The following is a 27,922-nucleotide window of genomic DNA, read 5'->3' as shown; positions in this document are numbered from 1 at the left end:
TGTGTTTGTTCCTGTTATTTTTCTGATGATTTATACAATAATCCTGCAACGCAGGATTTGTCAGCCATTTGCTATTGAAGGAAGAAGCAGCAGAGACTATTATTTGTCAGACTATTCACATATTGCGTCTAAAACCACATTGAAAATACGATATGTGCTTTTTCCTTTACAGATTTAAATGTGTTTCTGAACTCACGATCCTCTGCCGTTTGTCTTTGTTATGGCCATCTTCAGCTATTGCTCACTTCAATTTTCAACTTTTGCCACTATGTGGATTAATACTGAATGTGTGTCGTTGTTTTTACTTGGGGCTAGGGTTAAGAGTAGAGTAATATGCTGCTGTTTAACTGCATTGTTTTAATGCACTCCTCCACTGGGCTCTCACATACTCTGTGCTATTTCATAACCGTGGTGGGCATTTATCTCTGTCTCGCGCTGAACCCAGTCAACCTATCACAACAGACTGGGTAATCGGACTAATCACCACAGATTAGCCTCACACAAAGGAGCGGTTTGGGAAGAAATGAATCACTGAACAAATCATATAGGAGTTATCAAGATAATTAGGTAAATATAAATGCATATTTCAAGACAATGAAAGTGTTTTTTGACCTTGGATGCATAGAAATCTGTTGGTGCAGACCCCTAAAACCAAAATATGACATTTTACAATGCTCTTTAACTTACTCTCATCTCATTCCAAACACCTGAGACCCTCATTCATCTTCAGAACACAACGTAAGATATTTCAGATGAAATTCGAGAGCTCCCTCATCCTCCATATATCTTAATGTACTAACAGAGGCCTAAGTTGCTTGTTCAAATCATAGACTGTAAAAGATCTGTGTATCCATGACATCCCCCATAGGTTTCTGAAGAACCACAAGAAGCTACCAGTAGGCATGGCCAACTGTTGCCATTTTGTTCGTGCATCATCGCACCGACCGGGGGATACCAAACAAGGGCAAAGAGGCTGAGTGTGAGTGGAGCTACAGATGCCTGCTAGTATTTTGCTAAGACAGGATTTTCTTTGGAAGAAATGCTTAATATTTCATTACCTGCGACTCGTTTGTGTTCTGACCACATCTGCTTGGCTGTGTACTATATCAATAAAGTGTTTAGACTTTTAAAAACACTTTTGTAATACATCCAGCGACTAAGCATTGTTCTTGTGACGTTTTTCTACAGGAGGTAAACACGAATTACTTCCAAACACTTCATTTATAGTCTGTGCTAGTAAATGCAAGGCTAATAATTATGAAATCCAGGCATAACACTGTATGACAACCCTTCAGATAACTGTTCTAGAGCCTACAGCTAATCAGTCTGCCAATCTGTCATACATTTATAGATATGATATATAAGTATATAATTTCATTTATGAAATGGAGGCCACGTGAATGGTTTGTGAGCACAATTAAGTGCGCACAGGATGCCATATAATTGTAAGAAAACTGGTAATTGTAAGAAATAACTCCAAAAGGCAATTGACTGTGTAAAGCTACATAAAACAAAACAAAAATATGATGTATATGCCGAGTTCAGCGGCTAATCAGCCAGAATCAGCTGAGGTGAAGTGACGACGACCAGCGAGACCTAGTTATAAATGAATATAAACAAAACGGATGAGTTATAAACAAAATTCACCCCCCTCACAGTTGTCATGAAGGATAATATTAGCTATATGAACCAAAATCGTTTTTTGTACTAGGCTGTAAACACCTTTTTTCTGCTGTAAAGTTGGGCATTTTAACATTGGGCTCAATAGACATTTGCTCTATTATGGAGCCAGGACTAGCAGAATTTCGATGAATTGCAGTTTTAGTTACTTCTGTATTTGCCTCACGAGGGAGAACGGGATGTTGCCGCTTGGTTCAAATACAGAGAAATATATAGAAAATATAGCTATGAAAAAAAACTCAAAGACCACTAAAAATCTTAGCTTCTCTGGGTTTAATTGGTACATGCTCAAGTGTAATGTTAATGTGTGTTTCATTCTAAAAAGGTCTAATAACATGAAAATCACAACTGGCCAGAATCGAAAATATTTCTATTTGTTTGTGATAGAAAATGGGTTATTCCGACACAATCTCACAGCAATTCGTAACTTTTTGATTTAGTGGCTAATTCGTATGAATTCGTATGATATCATTCAAACAATTTTGTATGATTTGCTTATCCCCCAATGATGGTTGAGTTTAGGGCGGGTTGGGTACCACGCCTTCTTTTTAAAATTGTGCATTTTCCTACAACTGAACTAGTACGAATTCGTACAAATTAGCCACTAAATTGGCAAAACGTAAAATACTTACATTTCCTCATGAGATCAGGCTAATTATTCCATCAATTATTAATTTCTTAACTCTTCTGAAGGGAAAACACTTGAGGACCCTAAATGCCCTGAATGATTTTAATTAGAATTTTATTTTAAATGGTTAGAAATGTCATCATTTATGTCAGAAAAGAAAAGACACTGATGAGACACAGGGGAATCTATTACAGGCTATAAGTCGCAGGACAGATGCATTACTGTAGCGCTGGCTCTGGTGATTAGTCACCGAGACAGATGTGCAGACCAGATGATGTTGGGTACACATCATTGACCTCATTCACATATTTTACATGTCCATTAAATGGATTCATGCATGTATGATAGAGCCATTAGTAAGCTCAGCAGCAAGTCACAGTCTCATTATGCTCTTGGTTGATCTTTTTCACCTCTAACTGACGCAGCTACTGCCTGCTGTTATGTAACTGCCATGTTTACGTGCCCCATCAGAGCTGCATAGCCTCTCATAACTTGACTAATAAATTTTCAATTGTAGTTAGCTGGCTAAGGTAAACACTTCTGCTATGTTTTTGAGGTAATATCCTTCATGAAGCGTTTGGCTCAACAGCATATCTGGCTCAGCGCTCTTGCTTTTATTCTTTGGGAGGAACGATCATGGATGCAACCCAATTGCCCTGGGAGTCTGTGAGAAAATGACAGGAAAACCGTTCAAAAAATGATATTCAAATATTGTAAGTCTGTTTCAGCATAGATAAACAGGAGGTTGCATGCTGAACGTGTGTGAGGTGAAAACCAATGTGCTGCACAAGAGTAATTGGTTCAAAAACAAGCTAAAAAGCATGAGGTTGTCGTGTGTAAATTCATGTCAGCTAAATTGCAATTATTTGATATTCCACTGTTTTAACAGGCAGCCTCATGCTCTTAAATTTTTCACATAATACATTGAGATAAATGTCTGCGCTTAAAGGGATAGATCATGCAAAAATGAAAACTTGCTGTTAATTTCTTCACCCTCTGGCTTTCCAAGACATATGTAGCTTTATAATTTGGTTTAATATTACAACCCCAAATCAGAAAAAGTTGGCACCGTATGGAAAATGCAAATAAAAAAAGATTTCTAAATTTACTTTGACTTGTATTTCATTGCAGACAATTCAACAAACATTACTTAATGCGTTCCTCGTGATTATTATTGTTTTTTGTTTTGTTTTTAAAAAAAAAACACATTCCTATTTTTTTGTTCCTGTAACTCATTCCAAAAAAATTAGGGCAATTTAGGGCTCGTATTCAGGTAAATGTTAAAACAGGTGATGTCAACAGGTGATTGTAATTATGATTTAGTACAAAAGCAGCATCCAAGAAAGGTCTAGTTCTTTAGGAGCAAAGATAGGCTGATGATTGCAAGTTTGTCAACAAATACATGAAAAAAATTAATGAAATGTTTACGTTTTCAACGTTTCTCAAAGAAAGATAGGAAGACATTTGGATATTTCACCTTCAACAGTGCATAACATAATTAAAAATTCAAGGAATCTGGAGTAATTTAAGTTTCATAAAGGACAAGAGAACAAGCCTAAACTAAACTACCATGATCGCCGATCCCTCGGCTGGCACTGCATCAAGAATCATCATTTTTCTATAGACATGGGTTTGGGACTACTTTAGCAAACCTTTGTCAAGTACGACAATAAGTAGTTACGTCCACAAATGCCAGTTAAAACTGTACTGTGCCAAAAGGAAGCCCTACGTTAACAGTGTCCAGAAGTGCCGTTGACTTCTCTGAGCTCTGAGACATCTGGGATGGACCATCACACAGTGGAAACATGTACTGTGGTCAGATGAATCAGTGTTTCAGGTATTTTTGGGAGAAATGGACGTTGTGTGTTCCGGACCAAAGAAGAAAAGGATCATGCAGAAAAAAATGCAAAAGCCAGGGTCTGTTATGGTCATGTCAGTGTCCTTGGCAAAAGTAACTTGGACTTCTGTGATGGAACCATTAATTCTGAAAAGTATATAGACAGCACAATATGCTGTCTTCTTTTCCAGGGATGCCCATGCATATTTCAACAAGACAATGCAAAACCACATTCTGCACACATTACAAAGCCCTGGTTGTAGAGGAAGAGGATACAGGTACTTGACTGGCCTGTCTGCAGTCCTGACCTGTTTCCAATAGAGAATGTGTGGTGCATTTTGAAGCGTGAAATTCGAGAATGAGGACCCCGTACTGTTGCCCAGATTGAGACTTGTTTGCAGGAAGAATGGAACAAAATTACACCTAAACACTTCATCATTTGGTGTCTTCAGTCATTAAACATCTTTTAAGTGTTGTGAAATGTCAACATTACAAAGTGGTAAATGGTTTACTGTTCCAACTTTTTTGAAATGTGTTGCAAGAACCAAAATTGAAATGTGTTTATTTTGGAAAAAAAAAAACAATAAAAATCATGAGGAACACATTAAATAATGTTCGTTGTATTGTCTACAATGACATACAAGTCAAAGTAAATTCAGAAATTACTTTCTGTTTTTATTTGTGTTTTCCATACTGTCCCAAATTTTTCTGATTTGTGGTTGTACATATAATATTTGACACACCACAGAAAGACATGCACATTTTATTTGACTTTTCATTGAGCTTGTGTAGCTTGTACACAGCTTGTGAATATCCATGTGTTTAAAGGCATAGTTCACCCAAAAATGAAAATTGTTCTGTTTCAATTTCTTTTTTGTTGTTGAACACACAAAAAAAGAAAAAGCTGAAACTGAAAAAATATCCATTGACTTTCATAGTACTTTTGTGGTTACATTTTATTTTATGCATTTATTTATGTTTTCAACAGAAGACATAAGTTCTTAAAAGTTTAGAACCACTTGAGTGTGAGTAAATTTAGGTTTTTGTTTGAACTATCACTTTGGTAATACTTTAAATAATTTGTTTCATATTTCAATGCATTGTCAATATCCATTAACTTGTGTTTTTTGTCTCTGAAAGTGGCCATTGAAAAATGTCTAAATTGTGAATCACAAAAAAATATTTTTTATTTCTTTAGGTTAATCTGTCGACACTAATCTGGATCAATTTGAAAACTACTCCATGTCCACACTATTGTTTTCAATTCTTTCAAAAACATGAATGTTTAAATAAATTTAATTGTTCTCTGATATCTACATAGGTATGTGTTTTAGGTAAGTTCAAAACATTTTCAGAAATTGTTTTATATGCTCATTTATTACTCCATAAATTACCCCTATAATCAGAAGCTACATATTGACCATATTTGGACCGGTCGTGAATATTGATTAGCTCTATTCTGACAGCTCTCGTTGTTCTCTCCCCTTTTAACTCTTTTTTTTTTATTATCTTCAAGAAGAACACAGATATTATCATTCATTAAAACCAAAATGTGTTTTAGGCCAGAATATCACATATAGATTGATACATTACTCAACAGATGGCTTCTCCATTTTCACTCTGTCAGATATATTTATGTGTTGGCCCTCTAATCTTAAATAATAGAGTCACACAGACATTTATCCACAAATTTTTAAGCACCCTGATTACAAATTACCATTTTTTTAGCTGTAAACAAATTCATTGCTACTTCTTATCAAGATTTCCATGTCGATCCCAGAATCACAGCGTATAGACCTAAACATGTGAAGGCAGAACTCCAGACTTCTCGGCTGACCGCCGATAGCAATGTGCACAGAAACATGCCATTTGGGACCTAAACATACAAACATCAATGAGTGGAATACAACAACAAGGATTAGAAACATTGGCCTTTAAAGCCCAGAGGACAAGCAATCAGCATTCTGCCATCCCAATGAGCAAGTCAAGAAGACTTATGCTAATCAAAGACCGTCTTCCCCCCTTTCAATCCACTTCTAAAGCACACATGTAACTAAGAGATCGCAGGAGAAAAAAAAAAAGAGCAAACAGAAGCAGGTCCGAGAGGTTTGTTATTCGCCGTTGGCCGTGATGGATTGGCCAGACTCACAGCTGTGACTCGAGCTGCATCCAAAAGCGACCAGCAGACGTCACAGAGGCTGTTTGGACATCAGAATCGCCAGACAATCTCCTCAGATAAACAAGAGTGGTTTCCTACATTCAATAATCACCGGGGATGAGTGCGATCGAGGTTATTTGTTATTTCCTATAGGCACAATGATTGAGTGAAGTTGGAAAGACATGCAGTTGAATGCAGACACACATGATCGATGTTGATGATGAAGGAGGATCTGGAACACGAGGCCTCCTACTGGTTAAACTGTGAAATGTTGAGGTTAGTTCACCCAAAATAATCATTCTTTCCTTGTGTACTCAACATGCTTTAGGTCAAATCTGAGGTTTCTGTTGCTTGTTTAATTACTCGAAACTCTAATGCTTTAAAATGATTGATTAAAAAATGTATCTACATGAATTAAGTGGTATAATCAGTCTTTTAAAGAGAGAATCACTTCATATGATGAACAGATTTCATTCAAAGAAAGAATTCACCCAAAAAAATAAAATTCTGTCATCACTGACTCACTATTTAAACTCAAAAGAAGATATTTTAAAAAATGTTGGAAACCTGTAACCACTGAGTTTCATAGTATTTGTGTTTCTTGCTATGGAAGTCTTCAAAATGTCGTCTTTTGTGTTTGACAGAAGAAAGAAAATGAAAAATATTTGGAACCGATGCAAACCTTTGGAGAGTAAATGGTCATTTTTGGGTGAACTATCCCTTTTTATGCTCTTTTATGAACATAAACAAAAGCTTAAAGGACCAGTAGGTGATCTGCCAAAATGCTAACAGGGTTAGCATATTATCTAGGACGGCAGGGGAGGGACTGTTTCAAAGCCATCCCTCCTGAAATTGCAAATACGTGCACCGCAACATGACAGCAGACCACCCTCATCTTATTCACCAGTTAGAAATATAGTTAGTGTTTGGCCGGCGGTGTGCAGGAATTACACTTATTACTAAGCCACACTTACATGCTATTTCAGACCAAATATTCAGAGTAGCATGGTAAACAGTATAGGGAGGTTGTCGTTGTTCAAAAATGAACCAATGTGAATATAAAAGCAACTTCAGCTCAATAAAGCAGGATAAACAGAACAGCGCTGTTTACTGATGTTTTGTTGTTAAACTAAATAAAAATCTACATTATCGATGCTGTAAAAGGTCCCTTATGAAACTGAAAATAGTCAAATCAATCTTTCACTGGAAGATTTCAGTGGCTGAACAACACTTCTGTGCATATAACCCATTCATAACAACACAATCTACATCAGCATTGAGGGACTAAAAGAGTTTAAATCAGGGGCGGACTGGCCATAGGGAGCACTGGGACATTTCCCGGTGGCCTGACGGTCAATCTGGCCTGCCACCGTGACTCTGGCCTGTCTAGCATACTTCAGCCATGGTGTCATCCTTCCTCCAGCGTGCAAAAGTAACTCCAATATTGAGTCAGGATTTTTAAAAGTTTCAATTTAGCAGTTGATTTTACTGCGGCTGTCTTGTGTGCCCGTGTCGTGAACGGGCGGCGCTCATGCAGGCGTGCACGCGCTAATGGCGGATATGCGTGAACAGAGATGCGCAGAAGGCTAAATCTACATTTGTTGACAGACAGTTTGGGCTATTTATCGGAATTATGGGAGATGTCGGCCCGACAATATTTAATTGGATGAAATTTTTTTTGTTTAATGCCTTACCCAGAATATAAAAATACATATAAACACATTTAGATCATTTACTTTAATCATTACTATTGGAATGTGAAGAGACTTTCAACCAGCACAACAAAAAATGTTTCTGAAGACAATCATCTACTGCACCTTTAAAGAGATTTTTCACCCCAAAATAAAAATGTACACAGCGGTTCCAAACCTTTGTTGATCATTAAAATATATATTCTAAAGAAAGCTGACCATTGATTGGGAAAAACAAATACTTTGGAAGTCAATGGTTACAGGTTTCCAACATTTTTCAGGATATCTTCTTTTGTGTTCGACTCAAGAAAGTCAAACAGGTTAGAAACAAGTTGGAAATTATGTGGCTTTAATGAAGCGAAGCATACAAATATATTCTAGAAATGTTCATGTAGGTGTACTGGCAAGAAATTTAAGAAGTGCTTAGAAAATATAATACATATCCCAACTGAATTCATATTTGGGTTTCACAAATCCTGTTATAAGAAAAACAGATTTTTACCAGCCTGTAAAAAGGATGTAACCAGAAAATGATTACAATTCAACATACCACAAATTAGTGACTGGTTCAAAATAGTTTTTTGAAATCTACAAGATGAAAAGGCAAACATTGAACCTTCTGTAGTCTGAGGAATTCTGAGGAATTTAATGAGACATGGAGTTAATGGGTAGAATATATATTTCTATTAAGGCCAACTTAATATAGAGTCTAGAATAGTTCTAAAGAAGAGAAAATCTTTGAGAGAACATGAAGAAAAATAGGAAAATGTACATAATAAAATAAAAATACTAACATAGTAAACTTGAAAACTTAAGGTGTCAAATGTACCATTCTCACAGACTCATCTGTATAGTTATGAGAAGTAAAAAGTAAATAAATAAAAGATTGGGTACCAGAGAATGCGCTACGAGATAAATGCCCTGCTAGATTAGCAATTGAAAAGCAACAGATCTGTATTATCAGATTTTACTTTGATTACAAACAAATGTTTATTTTATTAGTTTAAATAACATTCTCAAAATCTTTGAGTTACTAATGTTATTTACAGATTATTGTACACTACCTGACAAAAGTCTTGTCGCCTACCCAAGTTTTAGGAACAATAAATAATAACCTGACTTCTAGTTGATCATTTGGTATCAGAAGTGGCTAATATAAAAGGCAAAGGCATCTAGATTATGCTTATTTTACCACAATAAAATATGATCATGCCTTGATTTTGAATTAGGACAGTAAGGTCTTTGCTAAGACAAAAAGTCTTGTCACTTAACAGACATAATGTACAGTATAGAATATTAAGTCATGGTGTAGTGGAAAAAGAATTAATATTGTGTATGACTCCCATGAGCTTGGAGGACTGCATCCATACATCTCTGCAATGACTCAAATAACTTATTAATAAAGTTATCTGGAATGGCAAAGAAAGCGCTCTTGCAGGACTCCCAAATTCCATCAAGATTCTTCGGATTCATTTTCAATGCCTTCTCCATTTCACCCCAGACATGCTCAATAATGTTTATATCTAGTGACTAGGCTGGCCAATCCTGGAGCACCTTGACCTTCTTTCATTTCAGGAACTTTGATGTGGGGGCTGAAGTATGAGGAGGAGCGTTATCATATTGAAGAATCTGACCTCTCCTGTTGTTTGTAATGTAATGGGCAGCTGTAATGGGCAGCCATTCACTCTGCAGATCTCTCGCATGCCATAATACGGAATGTAACCCCAAACCATGAAATTCCCTTTAAACTTGACTGCTTTCTGTAAGAACCTTGGGTCCATGCAGGTTCCAAAATGTCTTCTACAGGATTTGTGATAATTGGGATACAGTTCAACAGGTGATTAATCGGTTTTAAAAAAAAACTACCTTCTGCCACTTTTCCAAATGATCAACAAGAAGTCAAGTTATTATTTGTGCTTTAACAACTGGAATCAACAACAAGACTTTTGTCTGGTAGTGTATATCCAAATGTAAAAAAAAAGAAGCTCTGAGTAAAATAAAAATATTAAAAATAAATAAGATTTGGGTGGATTTTAACAATTTGGCACCCAATAAAAAAACCTCACTGGTTTTTGTAGAACATGCCGACTGGCAAGCAAAAAAAAAAAAAAAAAAAAAAAAAAAAAAATTAAAAATTAAAAAAAAAAAACATTTTCTTTAAATTCATATAGATTTACAGATTTTTTTTGTCTCTTTAATTAACTTTTTAAATGTTTTTAATTGCGAAAAATGAACAAATTTCATTTGGATTAAAAAAATGTGAATGAGCTTGAGAATAAATGATGTGAACTAACCTTTTAAATGTGAAAAAGGCAGCTAAATGAAATACAAGAATCAGGAAAATATGCAAAATAACTTTTTTTAATCAACCATAGTGTTTTAAAAAACACAGTAATTGAATCGGTACATCGAAATATACAAAGTAGACAAAAACATATATACAAGAATAAGCATTAAAATGCCATTTTAGTAACAACCTTCAATAACAAAACAAATCTAAATGACCTAATATATTCTTAAAACGACTGGCTTGTGTTTTTTGGTCAGCTGATTTTTTTTTTTTTTTTACATTTACAAGGAGAATTACATGGTTTGTAAAAGCAACCAAATTTACAGTGGAAAACATGCATATACCTTAAGTAGATTTACACACATAAACACTTTATTTCAAAAGATTAAAATATAAAGTTAAATAGAATTATTTACATTGTCTGAAAAATGACATTTTCTTCAGCTCACTTCAAAAACCCTTCTAGCTTCTCCAGATTCACTGTGGGGATCAATGCAACTTCAAAGAAAACCCTGTAAATAATAAGTGAGAAAATATATAAATAAACTTAAACACCATAATCTACAAAAAGTTGAATACAATCAAACTGCTTCATTAGTCAAATGCTTTCAATCTGCTTCAGGCAGGCATAACATTAAACAACACGTCAAAATGCCAATCAGGTTTGGGAAGAGCTTCAAAACAACACGGCAGACATGCGCCGACTCTGATAAGCAATTTATTTTCCACATGAATTTCACTAAACCTTTCAACCAAAGTATAATTTGCCCCAAATGCTTTCTCCGCAAGGCCCGGAACTTTAAATACACATGATTTATATATCAAAACAGTCAAACGTGGTGTAAACTTTTAAAACAGTAGATGATAATGTTGAGACCATTAACCCACACAGCAGAAGTCTTACAGTTTAAATGTATTTGAATGGCATATTAGAAATAAGACATTTTCATAAAGATTGCTGTATAGTGTTTGAAGGTGAAATAAATATAACTATTAAAATGGTATACATAAATGTACCAGGTTCTCCCTTTCATTCACTTTCTTTTGGTTTATTCTATGTTTTATCACGGGTCCCCACAGCAGAATGACTCTGGCATATGTTTTACTGGCAAATGACCTTCCGTGGCTGCTAACTTTTAAAACAAATTACATTTTGTTCAAACTAAAGTTCAAAGGTTTTTGCATATTTTTAAAGATCTGAAAAATGTTCAAACAATAAACACAACTGGTACTATGTGAAGTTTCAGAAACTAATTTCGAGAGGAGCACGTGATATAATCGACTGCAGCTGGTCTCTCATCTACAATCATTAGCTAGCCAATCAGATTAATCCACACTCACTTTAAGTAGCCTAGCCAAAAACCACTCCCTTATCTTCGCGTCCGAAGAAACCCCCCATCCACCCCTTCTCCCCCTTTCCTCCTTTACCACGGGGAGCTCTCGAGAACCACCTGATATCGTACGCCCCTTACATGCTCTATTGACCAGGCGGGAGCCCTCCCGGGACAGCATGCCAAACCTGCTAATAGCATCAAGCAATATCTAAGTGTGAACTCTTGAAATAGTTTAAAGAGTTTTTGAAAGTTTCCTCATATAATTTATTAAAAACACAACCACACAACCAACTGATTTAAAAAATAACTGAGAACAATAAAATGTCTTGTTAATCATGTTTTACAATTAAATTAAAAAAAAGCAACAAAATTTGAAAATATTATTGGTGTGACAGAACACAAAACTCATGGTTCGGATCACCTTATGGGTTTTTTAGTCACAAACCGGACCATTATTCAGATCAGCCGATAAGGGAAAGAGACAAATATAATTTGCTTTCTATTTATTACAAAAACAGCACTGCAAGTAACTTTTGGTTTAAACAAACAGAACTTTGAACATGTAATTGTATTAAAAATAAAATGAAGACATAATCAGCTGAATAAAAATCAACTGTAAAATATTCAGCACTGTGAAAAATTCACTACTACTATTATTGCCACTTTCTCACCACGTGTGAGCGAATGAGAAAGAGTGGAGCAGAGAATGAGCCGCACGTGTTTTTTCCAGCATCCATGTTAACAGATTAGAGCTTTCCAATCGCACACAGAAGCAGCACATCAGTGCGGAGCGCAAGCACCACTGAAGCAGCAGTACCGCAATCATTTCTGCGCTGGGTCTATTTTTGCCAGCACTGCTCACGCTCAATTAAAGTGACAGTGCATTGACAATGACCAGAAACCCATTGAATGACAGTAAAAAGTAGCAATTTTACCCAATAAATGCATTATTAATATCCATTGGTTTTATATAGTAAATCAAAACAACTTAAACGATTTAAAAAAAATGCAACAAATATTTGTTTGGGTCAGAACTACAAAACCAAATTAAAAATATATATATCGAATTAGTTTTGCTTAGGTTGCACACTAGTTCAATCATGTATAAATATCATTATAACTATATTTGACCATAAACACACTCAGCAAAAGATCTATTGTTCAAAGAGTATTTTAATGACTTTGATAAATTATTTTCTAGACATAACAAAATTATAGCAATCTGTATATGGGCCTTTTAGTTTTGAAAAGCTTTTCAGTTTTTAGGGTTTAGTATGGTTCATCTAGAAACTTTAAGTCACCATGGAATCAAACTCATCACTATTTGTTTAGTTAGCTCATTCTGCTATTTTTGAGGCAAGGCATTAATCGGTGCAAGTTAATCCACGGAAAAAAAACTATTTCGTTGGTCTATGTTGTCTTTTATCAAAATATGAAAAATTGCCAACGCTATGAAATGGCATTCCTTCTCTGATAATGTCAGTTTGACAGCTTGGCTATAAACCACTCTCTTCAATCTTTAGTTTGCTACAAGCAAAATATGGCAAGGAGAAGTACGGAAAAAAAACCCACCCTCTATTTTATTTCCTATTTCAGCTGGTAATGTGTCATAATACTTTAATAATCCTGAGGTTGTAAAGGATGAGCACAAAATACCTGCAGACACAAAGAACCTGCTGTTGTGAAGAAAATATGCAATATAAAAGTGCACTGATGACTTACTTGTGTGCATACTTGCTCCTGATGACGGCGAGTTTACTGTCCGCTGGGCTGCTGAGCATGTGATGGAGTTTTCTGACCACGGGCGCCAGATCCTCTGCACTGTATCCTGAGTGAAACTGTAAACACTGTGTCTGGAAACAACAGAAACATCAGTCAATACCTTCACACGTGGATTTCTGTGAAGCTCAGAGGATTCTAATGAGTGTTGAACAACCGGTGTGTAACTTCAAGATGCTTGCCAATATTTCAAGGTGTGAGAAGAAAAAGCCTTTAAGCTGTCAATAATGGAGTATAAGGAGGAAACGACACCATGAGAAAATGGAAATGAGGGTGTGATTGTTGAAGCACTTTTTTTGCCTAAAGTTTGTTTGGGCATTTTTACCTTTATTTTGATATGACAGTAGATATATTGACAGAATGTGAATTGGGAGAGATGGGGGAAATTGGAAACTGGAAAGGTATAAATGAGCCGGGATTCGAACTCAGGACGCCCGTAGCTCAGTTATGCGATATGTTGATGCACTAATGTTTATATATTCAATTTAAACAATAGAGTTTTCAAAATTCCCTCAATTTATAGATATCCACACAACAGCCAAAAATGCAGTTTTACGTATGCCAGGCCAGTATTTGTTGCTGACACTTTGTTTGTAAACAATACCTAGGAAAGTCAAGACATGTTTGTGGTGATTCTGCACTGATGTTTATTTATAATTCATTGTGTGTACAGTGCATCTGGAAAGTATTCATAGCGCTTCACTTTTTCCACATTTTTTATGTTACAGCCTTATTTCAAAAAGGATTAAATTCATTTATTTCCTCAACATTCTACACACAATAGCTCATAATGACAATGTGAAAGTTTTTTTTTAATTGTTGCAAAATTATTTAAAAAAAAAAAAAAAAAACAGGAAAAAAATGTAAAAAAAATCATCACAATGTACATAAGTATTCACAGCCTTTGTTCAATACTTTGTTGACTCACCTTTGGGAGCAATTACAGCCTCAAGTCAAGTTTGAATATGATGCCACAAGCTTGGCACACCTGTCTTTGGGATTTTTTGCCCATTCCTCTTTGCAGTACCTCACAAGCTCTATCAGGTTGGATGGGAAGTGACGGTGTACAGCCATTTTCAGATCTTTCCAGAGATGTTCAAAAGGATTTAGATCCAGGATTTAGAGCCAGAGTGGGCTCTGGCTGGGCCACTCAAGGACATTCACTGCGTTGTTGTGAAGCCACTCCACTGATATTGTGGTGGTGTGCTTTGGGTGATTGTCCTGCTGGAAAATGAACCGTCGCCCCAGTCTGAGGTCAAGAGCACTCTGAAGCAGGTTTTCATTCAGGATGTCTCTGTACATTGCTGCATTCATATTTCCCTCTATCCTCACTAGTCTTCCAGTTCCTGTTGCTGAAAAACATCCCAACAGTATGATGCTGCCACCACCAGGCTTCACTGTAGGGATGATATTAGCCTGGTGATGAGCAGTGCCTGGTTTTCTCGAAACGTAACGTCTGGCATTCGCTCTAAAGAGTTCAAATTTATTCTCATCAGACCAGAGAATTTTGTTTCTTATGGTCTAAGAGTCCTTCAGATGCCTTTTGGCAAATTTCGGGTAGTGGCTTCCGTCTGGCCACTCTACCATACAGGCCTGATTGGTGGATTGCAGCACAGATGGTTGTCCTTCTATAAGGTTCTCCTCTCTCCACAGAAGAACGCTGGAGCTCAGACAGAGTGACCATTGGGTTATTGATTACCTCCCTGACTGAAGGGTTCTCTAAAGGCCCTTCTCTCCCGATCACTCAGCTTAGATGGCCGCCCAGCTCTAGGAAAAGTCCTAGTGCTTCCAAACATCTTCCACTTACGGATGATGGTGGCCACTGTGCTCAGTGGAACTTTTAGAGCAGCAGAAATTTTGCTGTAACCTTCACCAGCCTTGTGCCTCTAGAAAATCCGGTATCGGAGGTCTACAGACAATTACTTTGTCTTCATGCTTGGTTTGTGCTTTGACATGCATTGTCAACCCTGGGACCTTATATAGACAGGTGTATGACTTTTCAAATCATGTCCAATCAACTGAACTACGTACATGTAATTTTTCAGGTTTTTTATTTTTAATAAATTTGCAACAATTTAAACAAATCTTTTCACATTGTCATTATGGGGTATTGTGTGTACAATTTGGAGGAAATAAATGAATTTAATCTGTTTTGGAATAAGGCTGTAACAAAAAAATGTGGAAAAAGTGAAGCGCTATGAATACTTTCCAGATGCACTGTATATTATCAAAGACTATAGAATACACAACACGCCCCTCTTTAGTTTTGAATGGGGAAAGTGTAAAGGTCAATATAACGAATGAAGTGTCGCAGCATTCTATTACAGGAGCCAATGATTGATTGCTATGGACTGACGATTCTCGGGGGGAGGGGCTGGAACATTTAGAAATTAAAACTAAAGAGATAGTTGTGGTTTAATTTTATTGGTGATTCATTTGATGTACTTAAGCTTAACCAAAAATGTAATAAAAAAACAGCCAATAGCATTTCGTTTTTACACAGGGAGGAGCTAACCTGTCCTAACCTCTCTTCATTTTTCAGTTGAGATTACGTCAAACATCAAATAAAAAAAATGCACATTTCAAAGCACTTCACGGCACCTTTAAAATTTCATGACCTGCCTATTACAATCTAATGGAAAAAAAGTCAAATTAAACAGCAATCTGGAAACAAATTTAAACCTTTATCAAAGCAAGAACATATTTTTAATTAAATCATGACCCCAATAATTCATTCGAATCAAATTATGAGGTTTAAAATGATTCCAGCCCAAATTAATTTGCTGTCAATTTCCTCACCCTCAGGCGGTCCAAGATACAGGTGAACTTTTTTTTAAATAGAAGAATCTTAAAAATATTTTAAAAACGTGGTCCTTGATGTATAAAATGGAAGCTGGTAGCTAGATGGCTGCCAGCACTTTGGCCTAAAAAAGCATATGCCGAAAAAAATCACCAACACAAATTTTATGTGTTATGAAGCAGAACAATTGAAACTGAACATCATTTTTAACAGCACTAACTTTAATCCACATTCTCTGCAATCAAAGCCTGAATGTCATCAAGAGAAATCTAAAATTAAAGAGGACCTATCGTGCAAAAATCAGTTTTATAAGGGGTTTAAACACAGTTGTGATGCAACATTGTGTGAATATAGCCAGCCTCTAATGGTAAAGATATATTAATTTTTATAATCACCATTCTTTAAAACAGTCTGCAGAAACACTTTGATTGACATTCTACCTTTGTACGTGCCATCCAACTTTTGTTTTGTGTTTACCTTATGATTAATATTGCACGTCCACTAGTTCCCGCCTCTGAATGAGCGAGTTTTAGCTACTTCTACATTAAAGTAGCATTCAGAAAAAACAAACACCGGCAAAAAAAAACAACAAAAAAAAAAACTTGACAATAAAGAACATAAAAACCTACTGCAAGCTCCCGTTTCAGAAGTGTTATTGCAGAGCAACACAAACAACATGCATGGCTACGCGCAAGGCAGGTGCAGTAGGTCAAGGCGATTACTCGACGCAGAAGTATAAACCAGTCTTTAAGCAGCAAATATTCATTTGTGGGTGAACAATTCCTTTAAACAACAATCCAACCAAGTACTTGGATGCAGTGTGAAAGTCAGAATGTGAAACTTGCATCCATAATTAGAAGTCAGTAGCTCATCACAAACCTGTCGCTCAGCTTTAGCTCACTTAATGTTATCAGAAAAGCACACAGGAATGCTCAACTCACTGCGCATCACTGAGAAACAGTGGTGTTTTGTGAAAATAAACTGTATAATTCAGCAGCTCTGTGCTTGTGCATATATATATAAAAAAGCAGAAAGGTAAACACACATACCCATCCTCCCAGATCCTTCGTAACCAGAGCGATGAGCAGACAAGCAGAGGCCAGTAAAGACGCTCTTACAGGCACAAACTCAATCTCCAGCAAACTCAGCTCACAAATGAAGCGCGCCAGAGTCAGTGTGTCCATACCTGCATTCACACACTGCCGGGAAACAAGAGCACATTGATCACCACATCTCAAACACACACACACACACACACACATACACAAGCCAGAATAAACGTCAATACAATGAAGCGCATAGAAAGGAGAGGTAAAGTTTTATCTGTGTACAGAAAAAAAACACTTGTCAGTAGCAGAGTTATAGCCTACAGAAAATGTACACACAGCTCATTCAACCTTACAGGATTTAGCAGGTTTTTGTCCTTGGCCAATTCAGTGCACAATTACTGAAGGAATGCTCCAGTGAGCCACAGCGGGAAAGTGTTTAAAATGTAAACATCTTCTGGAGTGTAAAATGCAAGTCAGAAAAAGACTAAAACTACTAAACTTAAACACTGGTACAGAAACAATTAAGTGACCCTTTGAAATTTACATTAGGGGGGGTTATAATTCTATCCAGTTTAAATCTAAATCTAAATTAATCTAATAATTTTTATTAAATTTCTATTAAACCTCCTGTCGTGTTCACATCCTGCCCCTTACTTTAGTGTTCCTGGTTTGTTTTAACTGCTCTTATATTAGCACAAAAATCGTTTTTCTCCACCAAATTTTTATTCGACATTCTTTAGTTGTGAACAATGTCTCAAAGTGGTGTTTAACATGAATTTACAGAATTAGACATAAAATAACTGCAATGAAGTCAAATTAGGCGCTGAAAATGTATTGCAAATTGAACAATAGATGACAGAAATCAAAATACTCTGTTTCATTACTAACAGCCAGCTCGCTAAAATAACAGAGAAATAAAGGGTCTGACCAACGAAATTGACATTTGAATCTATCTGAATGATTTATCAACCAGCAAAGCACAAACAAAATGCTATCTTTTCTGTGTTCTGAGTGATCGAATTTTCAGTCCTTCAAGTGTCCTAAAATAGGGAATAGTGACTGAGGGTATAGACAGTGAGCATGGACACAGAACTAGCACTAGTTATACTTTGGTAATTTTTGAGTGAGATAATAACGGTCTAATATAATAAAATATTTGTTTGGCTGAACAGAGAAAGGAAGGAAGGAAGGAAGGAAAGAAAGACACAGATGGATTCACATAACAGACACCTAGTCTGTGTGAAGATATGATACACTGTTTTATCAGGAAGTTGACTCCCGTTGGAGGATCAAACACTTTCATGGCAATTCATAGCTTATTGGTTTAGTAGCTAATCCATATGAATTTGTACAATCTTATTCCTACAGTTTTGTACAATTTGCTCATCCCCAATGACGATTGGGTTTAGGGGTGGGGTTGGGTGCTACGCCTCTTTTTAAAAAACATACAATTTGTACGACTGAACTCATATGAATTAGCCACTAAACTGACAAAATGTTAATTATGTTTCCTTGTGAGATCAGACTGGAGGATCAGCACATAAACATGCAAAAGAGATGTCTACCTCCAAAAGACATTTTTGAGTGAGTGAGTGAGTGAGTTGGGGTAGTGTGTGTGAGGATGTTTTCTGTCTGATGAATGAATATAGTCTGGATACCCATTCGTTTCCTATGGCGGTCACTTTTGACCGGGAACACCACAGGTGTAACAAGCTTGGTTAAATCACTCAAAATTCAATAAAAGAAGTGATCATCACTTTTATATGTTCAAATGCATAGTGTGGAGGATAACATAAGGCCTTGAGGCAATCAGATGTAAAACGCAATAGTTATGCAGGATTTAAGTTGTAAATCGGTCAGATTTGACCCGAACACGACAGGAAGGTTAAAAAGCCAAATAAAAAAAGTTTTGAATTTAGAGCTTTTTTTTTCGAAATGGAAATTTGTCAGAATAATACAGAATGTTGTATTTTATGACTCAAAAATCAGGATTATTCCACTAATTATATAATTCAGAATTCTTGGGAAGTAAAAAAAAATTGGTTTTGTATAAATCGGTACTGTTAAAAACGAGAATGGATCTGACAGCAGTAAGCAGAAACAAACAATAACAGCCGGTCTCTCGCACGCGCACGCGCACACACACACACACACACACACACACACACACACACACACACACACACACACACACACACACACACACACACACACACACACACACACACACACCTCAGGGAATACAGAGGAAACAAACAGGTCACACCTGACAAAAGCAAAGACATTCAATGCATGCTTCCCTGCATGGTCTTTCTCTCTGACTTTGACACACACATACACTTGATGTTCTTCCTGTTGTGTGTCAGAGCTCCACCTGTCCCTGCAGTGAGTGTGTGTGTTGTCTCTCACCTTGGCATAGCGGCGAAGGAAACGGTATGGAACTGGAATATTGATGTCAAAGTTCAGCGCCTGCAGGATGCTGATCTCCATCGAGATGAGTTGGGATCGCTTGTAGGCATCGTCGCAAATATATAAGAAATCATCTACACAAGGTGGAGCCCGTTCCTGTGAGAATACGCCACAGAGATGATGGGTAACAGCTGACAAATCAGAATTCTCTTCACAGCATGTACTGTATATTGTGCATGGTATGTTAAAATACAGTTTAATGACTTTTATTGTCCAGTTAGATAACAGAACTGCATTTTAGAACATTTCATTCTTGTATTTTTTAATCATATGAAAAATAATATTCTCTATCAACATATTACTTATCATTTACAATTGAAGACAAAATTATTAGTGAAACTGTAATTGTTTTTCAAATATTTTTCCAAGTGCTGTGTATTTTTTTTTCCATTTTAAAACCACAGTTTTAATAAGTTTTGTCTGCCATGATCAGGGTTTCTGCATGTTTCACCAAGTTAAATTTAAGACATTTTAGAGACTTCTATGAATTACATTTTAGACTTATACAGGGCTATAATTTAATAAATGGAATAAAACAATAAAGTGTTCCTACAATTTCATGAACAGCTGATTCAAGGACTTATTAAAAGCACCATGCATTTTAAATCAAGCACCTTTGAACTTCAATTTATCCCAGTGAATAAATTAAATAAATTCTCTGGCAACCATCATTACTAAACCAAGAGAAACAATCAACAATATGATTTGTAATACTATTGCAAACCTAAAAGTACATAAACACAATTTTAAACAGCTTGCTGGTATTAGTAAAAGTTTATATATGGCATATACAGGAATCGAAGGTAAATTGAAGACTTTTTCCATACATTTTAAGACCTTATTGTCAACTTTAGGTTTTAGTCAGTAAGACTGTTGAAATTTTACAGTATATTTACCAAATACTAATTGTTCAGAAGAGTGGGAAGGAAGAACAAGATAATTATTCACCAGACCTCTGACTAAAGCTTCAGAAGAAAGAGAACCACAATAAAGCTAATTTTATCAGCTCTACCACATGCTGAACTATCTGAAGTGGTTTAAAATTAAAGGCAACAACTGCACTTTCATCAAGACCCACACAAAAGATTTTGCATACAATGCTTATTCGCTCTCTTCCAGCAGGTGGCGCCAATACAAGAGCAGTAATAACGGTGTTTCCTTAGTTACAACTGTAAGTGTAACATCAAATCTAGCAGGATTTTCATCGATTTCTACACAACATCCCAATATTTGCAGATTAAATTCTGCATATAACTATACATTGTATGATTAAAAATGATACAAAACGCAATACCTTTTAAAATAGCATTAAGATTTAATAGTTTTTAAGGGCTTTAGATTTATTTAAAATGATTTATCAAATTTTGACTACGTTAAAGACCCCACAGACACCACGTTACAGTATTTTGACATCTGGCTGATTAATTCTGATTGATTAAAATGTAAGTAAATATAATTAAAACCAAAAATACAATTTAAAAAATTGTCCTTGCAAAGAAAAAGGATGTGGAAAACTCCCAGAGTTAATTTCTGAGAAAGTCTGCATACTTTTAAAGTGTGCATATATTTATGAATGCAATAATAAAATGCATCTTCTACACTTATACAACTTATTGTGTTATTTTGCAGTAGAAGATTGGTGTTTTGAATGTTGACTTATTTGACAAAACTGCCAAAAAATAGTTGCGCAAAATTAGATAGAAATACAAAAGAAGAACAATAACAATTTCTGAGTATAGGAGAAAACGAAAGAGAGTTTAACTTGTAATTACTAATTATGCATAATATATGTATAATTTATTTTCAAAAAAAAAGAATAATATGCATTAAGTGTCAGTTCATTATTCCAAATTTATTGTGTATCTATATTCAGCACAAAAAACAGAGCTGATAAAATATTGTGGAAAATATACATACTCATACCAGCATTTGGACATTAAAAAGCAATGCATTTTATCAAGTTGCTCAAGTGTGAATGCAAAAAACCAAGTCATTCAGTAAGTACCGTTAAGCCCAGAAAAGAGTCAGTCAAAAGTAGTGACTTTCAGGCATCATAAGCGAGCATATGTCTTACCTCAAATTTAGAAGCAATGAGCATGGCAGTGGAACCAATGAGCTGTAAAGCCTCTCGTTTGGTCTGGCTCACGGCCAGATAATGATCTGTCACTTTTACAGCCAGGTACAACGTCTCATGATTCAGCTCAAAATTCTCCTGCAGAATATAAAGAACAAGAATGAAATCACATCAGTGCTTACGCCACTAAATGCCAACAACATTTAACAGAATGCCTGGAAGCTGTCAAACATCAACTTACCTGGACCTCAACCAGCCAGTCCACCAGAATCGCTCTCATATTAGTGTTCAAATTTGGCTGATCAACCATATAGTCACACAAGACAAATTTCTCCTGCAAATAAAAGGAAATAAGCCTTATTTTGACATTTTCTGTTCATCTGCATGCAAGATCATCGATGGACCCATTGCTAAACTAACCTCTCTGTTCTTGAGGTAGTCAAAAATCTCTTTGGCATACTCTGATGTATGGCTGGAGTCGCTGAGGTGCTCTGAATCGATGTCAAACTCTGGAGGGATCTGAAAAATGGCAGATACAAAGATATTGGCGGTTTTAAATCCGTAAACAAAGAGAGAAATCCAGCTGACCGCTGATAACCCCAGAAGTATTAAAGAATAGAATAATACGCCCCTGCAGGCAGGATTTAAACTGTGATCCTCAATTTAATTAGAATTAATTGGGAGTAAAAAAAAAATTATTTTTGGCAGTGAACTGCTTTTTCTTAAAGGGTTTTAATAAGCTTTACAATTTTAGCCCCCTTTAGGGACTCATTCAGCAGTTTGAGAATAAAAAAGCATTAAAATATAAATATACCAATTATAGAGCCCAAAGTCATTCTCTATATCAGTCAGGGTCTAGACCATGTTTAAGTTTTATTCCACTTTATAATATTGCAAATTAAAGATTTTCCTGCCAAAGGGGATGAGAAAGGAAAAACATACAAAAGGATGGAGGTTTAAACTGGTAAGAATTTAATATGTTTATAGATGTTTTTTGTTGCTGTTAGAGCACAGGTGCCCAATCTCGGCCCTATCAGGCTGATGACCTGCAGATTTCAGCTCCAACTTGCCTCAACACACCTGCGCGGATGTTTCTAAAAAGCCTAGTAAGAGCTTAAATAGCTAGACCAGTTGAGTCTGATTGGGGTTGGAACTAAACTTTGCTGCACACCGGCCCTCCAGGATCGAGTTTGGGCATCCCTGTGTTAGAGCAACCGAGGCTCAAGCTGTAAAGGCGCTGCCCTCTTCTGGATAGAAAGTTCATTTGCATTTAAAAAAAAGACAGGAAAACATGAATGTTTTTGTCTCCACCTAAAAAGTGGTAATTGAAGTATGGTTTAACAAATCATCTGTGAGGTGTTCTGAGCTGAAACCTCAAAAATACATTCTTGGTATACCAGAGTTACATTTACATCTTATTAAAAAAAAGCATGATTTCCCTAATAAGATTGGGCCATTTCCATATTTTATTGTTCCGTGGTCAAAAGAGTTTGGAGTGACATAAGGTTAAGTTAATGATGACGATTTTATTTTGGGGTGAACCATCCCATTAGTCTGTGGTAAAAATAATCTATCAAGCAGTGAAGGAGGCCTAATTTTGCTTACCAACTGTGGCATCATGGGAACATATACAATATCCAGATCCCAATAAGCAGACATTTTTTGCGATGAGAGACATCTTTTTAAAATGATATTCTACTGCCCAGTAGGTCTGCAAAATATTGGAAAAATCTTGACATTGCAATGTCTTTTTCTCTGCAATATAAATATAATTTCATCAGATGAGGTAAATAGCATTTGCAAAGTCAGTAGTTTGGACTGACTGGGATGGTTTTGTAGGCCTATTTATAATTTTATATAAATATATTTTTATATAATTTATTATACAGATATAATAAACAAACTACAGTCATAAATAAACAATGGAGCAACGATTACAGTGAAATAAACAGTGCTTTATGGTTCTAAAGGCTGATTTATACTTCTGCCTCAAGTGCACACGTATGGTCTGGGGCAGCCCTCGTGCTGTCGCATAGCCCTCGCAGTCTCTGAGGCCGATGCGCACCTCTCAAAAAAATGCAACTACATGTCGCAACGACGCTTAGCGGAAGCTCTGTGATTGGTCAGCTTAGTAGCCGTGACGAGTGTGGGGGCGGGACAAGTGTTTACATCACAAAACAAAAGTTTCAATCTGGACATCCTTCACGTGTTTACCTTATGATTAAAGTTGTTACATGTCCGCTGGTTCCCGCCTCAGAATTACATACCTATTAAGGTAACGTTCAGAAAAACAAAACATCCACGAAGAAACTCGACAAAGAGGAACATAAAATAACCTACTGCCAGCTAGCGTTTCGGAAATGTTATTGTAGAGCAACACAAACAGCATACAGAAGTATAGATGCACGACTACACGCAAGACATGCATCATAGATAACAGTGATCGATTGACGCAGAAGTATAAACCAGCGTTAACAGTATTCAGGTAGATAAATTGAATAATTAAATGGTAAATAATACCGCAATAATCTTTATTATAGGTTGAACAACTTATTGTGCCTGAATGCTTTAAACTGTTAAAATGCTCACACAGTCACAGCCCTTAAAACACATACAATTGACAAACTTTCACTCTGTTGTGGTTCAATTCTGCAGTGACTCAACAAATCTCATGTGTTTTGACCTGTGGTTTCAGGTATAACACATTATTAATAAACTATAATGCTAACTCAACATTGTATATCCTGCAATGTGACTACTGCGGATAGGCACATTGTGATATCGATGCTGAAACGATATATTGTGCAGCCCTAGTGCAAAAGCAACCAGATTGTTGATACAGTGGTTGCCTGGCAACAACAACAAAATAAGTATTTAAAAATACAAATAAATAAAAAAATTTGCAACACATTGCTTTTCTAAAGTCAACAAACAGGCAATGCAATGTGCCTTGCGTGTTCAGAACTGAAAGGCACATTTGGTGTGATTAGCCCTTAAGGCCTTACCTCTGGAGGCAGTAGATGTGGAGGAATCGGATCTTTGCAAGAAGTTTCCTCAATATCTGACTCCACATTCTTCAGCTCCTCCAACCTCTCCTCTGTACTGACTACAGATCTTAAGGAGTAAAAGATAAGCAATCTGTAAATTCAGGGCCAATCAATTCAAAGCATACTCTCTAAACACCCCAATAAAAGGTGTGGTAAATATAAAACAGTAGTAAAGTATGATTTACTTCAGGTTGACATCATTCTTCAAAAGTACTGAGGTCTTCTGCAGCTTCTTGGCAGGATCTTTCTTTTTAATGGGGTTGCACAGCTCAATCTTGTGCGCCTTTAGAAAAAAATAAGTTTTTTAAGAGTTATTTTCACGAAGGAAATTACACAAATCTTCCTACATGTCAATTAAAAACAACACTATAACTTGTTTTAAGCCAGTAAATCCTAAGTACAAATCACACTGACTCATTTAATTTAACGTGCAGTACGTGATCTGCCTAAACGCTAACCGGTTAGCATAATATCTTTCAAACACAGTCCATCCCCTGCCATCCGAAGCCACGCCTCCTGAAATCATGAACGTGCACCTTAAAGATAATTGTAGACAACCCACTAGATCATGTCATTCGCCAGTTAGAAAACTTTATAGTACTTTATAATACTACAATTACCAATGAAAACTGTATTATATCTAGCATGTTTTCAGTTCTGTAGTTAGCAAGCAAAACTTGCACATAATGTGCAATATTTCATGCACACAAGGATCGCTAGTCTCACTCTTTCACACTTTGTCCTAAAGTGGCTACTGTATGCTTGGTGATTGGCCAGCGATGAGCAGGAATTAGCCATACTTGCATGCAATTTCAGACCGAATATTAGCGTGAGTAAAGAAAATAGAGTAGCATGGTAAACAATATAGGAAGCGCGTCACATGTGGCCATTGTTCAAAAACGAACCAATGTGAACATAAAACCAACTTCAGCTCAGTAAAGCAGGTTAGGCGGATTAGCTCTATTTACTTAAGTTTTGTTGTTAAACTAAATTAAAAAAAAAAAAAAAAAAACATTATCGATGCTGTAAAATGTACCTGACAATAGTCATTTCAAAGTTTTGATTCAGCATTTGTTTTACCGCTGTGACTTATGTCCACAGCGCATGTGCAGGCGCATTGGCAGATCTGCAGGCGCATTGGCAGATCTGACCGACAGTTTGGGCTACTTATCAGAATTATGGGAATTGTCTGCCCAACAATTTATTTGGATGAAATTTTTTTTTGTCTTATGCCTTTCCCAGAATACAAAAATACATTTAGATCACTTAATCTTTACTATTGGAATGTGAAGAGACTTTCAACCAGCACAACAAAAAAATGTTTCTGAAGACAAATCACCCACTGCAACTTCAAGTTTGATCTGAGACTTAAAGAGAACGAATTCAAGGTGTTAGATACTGATGAATACAGCCATCATTGCAATTTGCATGTGAGAGCACCTCACCTGGAAACCCAGACCCACCGAAGAGCACAACTGAGTTAATAAAAGGTGAGATCCCCTGCTTTTGTGTACACTGTAATTTACTTCTCTGACATGAATGAGATTTCAAATAGGCATGGGACGATAACCATGTCAAGGTATACCACAATTTGGAAAAGGTTTTAAAATTTTCTGCTATCCCGTTCTTATGGTATACATAAGATTTTTTTTAATTTACTTTTGTTTTTTAGGTCAACATTATCTCCAGCAAAAAAAGAGCTCCAAAAAAAATGCTGTTTTAAATTGTAAAGAAATCTGTGTTTTTGAAACTAATGAAGACAGCAAAAGTCAAATATTCATTTAAATTATTTAGTCTGACATGTTTACTGCTCCAAAATATTTTTAATGTTTCTCAAAATAAAATATTTTGTGTTCAAAGGAGTAAAAATTTTTTTTTGGTTTTTTACCCAGACATTTAAAAAGAACTTATTTTAGAGAAGTAATCACAATACCATGAATCCATGAGATTTTTATCCAAGGTTATCATACCATCAGAATCTTATACCGGCTCATGGCTAGATTTCAGGTCAAAATCGAGACATGCAAATATTTGTGCTGATTTACGTAATTTTAGCACACTCCTGGTGATAGTGGAGTTACAAATCAGATGCTGAACACTTACTGGTTTGACATCATTAGAATCAAACCCAAGGGCCAAAAAAACCCACTGAGTGACAGCCTAGTCAGATGACACAAGAGTAATAAAGATAGCAGCTTGTGAAATAAAATGTGTGTAAATCAACGTTTGAAATGCAATCCTTACATTAGTAATGTCCACAAAGGCTGTTCTTTTCTTAGGGGCCCCTTGAGGAGAAGAAGATGAACGCTTGGTCTGGGGTCCATCCTGATCAGAGATAAGAATTGATAAGATCAACAACCATAAATAAGCAAAAATCAAAATTCATTTATATATAATCACACAGTGTACCTGGTTCTCAAGCTTTTTGGAGTTAAGCTTTGGGATTTTACTGGTGGTGGGCTTTTTTCCTTTTGAAAATGGCATTTTACTGATCCTTCACAGTCTCACCCTGTTTAAATGTAAAAGACACAAAGAATGAATGAGCATCAAAGCGATAATCACATGCAAAAATCATCATTTTAATTAGACAGCCCAATCAGAGCACAGACTAAGATTCTAAACATTCAAACAAAGATGGAGAGGAAAATTGTTTTGATCGCAGGAAGCAACAAGTTATTTAAACGAGAATAACATGCGTGCGAATGTTTAGTTTTACGATGAACTACAAAACTCGTTAATGCGCTTACCTTTTCACGACACACTGCACAACCTCAATTAAAGCAGAAGAAATATTTTGAACAATAATGTGCAATACATTCACGAAAAGCACAATGAACCGCTGCCCAGGCTAAAACAGACACACTGCACAACAGTCTGCATGCGTCCAAATCCACACACGGCGATCTGATTGGCTGTCTCTACTACCCTCTAAACCAATGAGCGTCGTGCTTAGGATGCCGTTGTTAAGGGGCGGGACAAAAGAATTTTCAAAAACACCATAGCAACCAATAGGAAGAGAGTTCGCGTATTTTTGACGTTGAAAAAAACGCGCTTGATAAAATCGATGATTACACTGGCTGAGGGTT

General features: G+C 36.2%; 1 protein-coding gene across 1 annotated transcript; it reads right to left on the bottom strand.

Annotated features, from left to right (window-relative positions):
• Positions 1-10,399: 10,399 nt before the first annotated feature.
• On the bottom strand, positions 10,400-27,726 carry ccnb3 (cyclin B3). The gene is made up of 12 exons (XM_056461266.1): positions 27,584-27,726; positions 27,246-27,345; positions 27,081-27,161; positions 25,022-25,119; positions 24,795-24,903; positions 22,210-22,308; positions 22,031-22,123; positions 21,790-21,927; positions 19,656-19,811; positions 17,247-17,396; positions 13,341-13,471; positions 10,400-10,796 (listed from the first exon to the last, which is right to left on the bottom strand). The coding sequence occupies exons 2-12, from the start codon at positions 27,318-27,320 to the stop codon at positions 10,730-10,732; spliced, it is 1,197 nt and encodes a 398-aa protein (XP_056317241.1). The 5' UTR covers positions 27,321-27,345; positions 27,584-27,726; the 3' UTR covers positions 10,400-10,729.
• Between the last annotated feature and the right edge of the window lie 196 nt (positions 27,727-27,922).

The sequence above is a fragment of the Danio aesculapii genome, chromosome 7 (genome assembly GCF_903798145.1).
Source record: "Danio aesculapii chromosome 7, fDanAes4.1, whole genome shotgun sequence".
NCBI lineage: Eukaryota > Metazoa > Chordata > Actinopteri > Cypriniformes > Danionidae > Danio > Danio aesculapii.
This window is presented reverse-complemented; position numbering and strand designations above follow the sequence as displayed.

Bases quoted from the DNA above. Each gene is read 5' to 3' on its own strand.
- ccnb3 (XM_056461266.1), bottom strand. From the start codon at position 27,320: ATGCCATTTTCAAAAGGAAAAAAGCCCACCACCAGTAAAATCCCAAAG. The intron at 22,309-24,794 runs GTAAGGCCTTAA...GCCATTTTTCAG, and splicing joins CACATCTACTGCCTCCAGAG to ATCCCTCCAGAGTTTGACAT. The intron at 10,797-13,340 runs GTAAGTCATCAG...TATTATTTACAG, and splicing joins AGGAGCAAGTATGCACACAA to GGTTTTCTTTGAAGTTGCAT.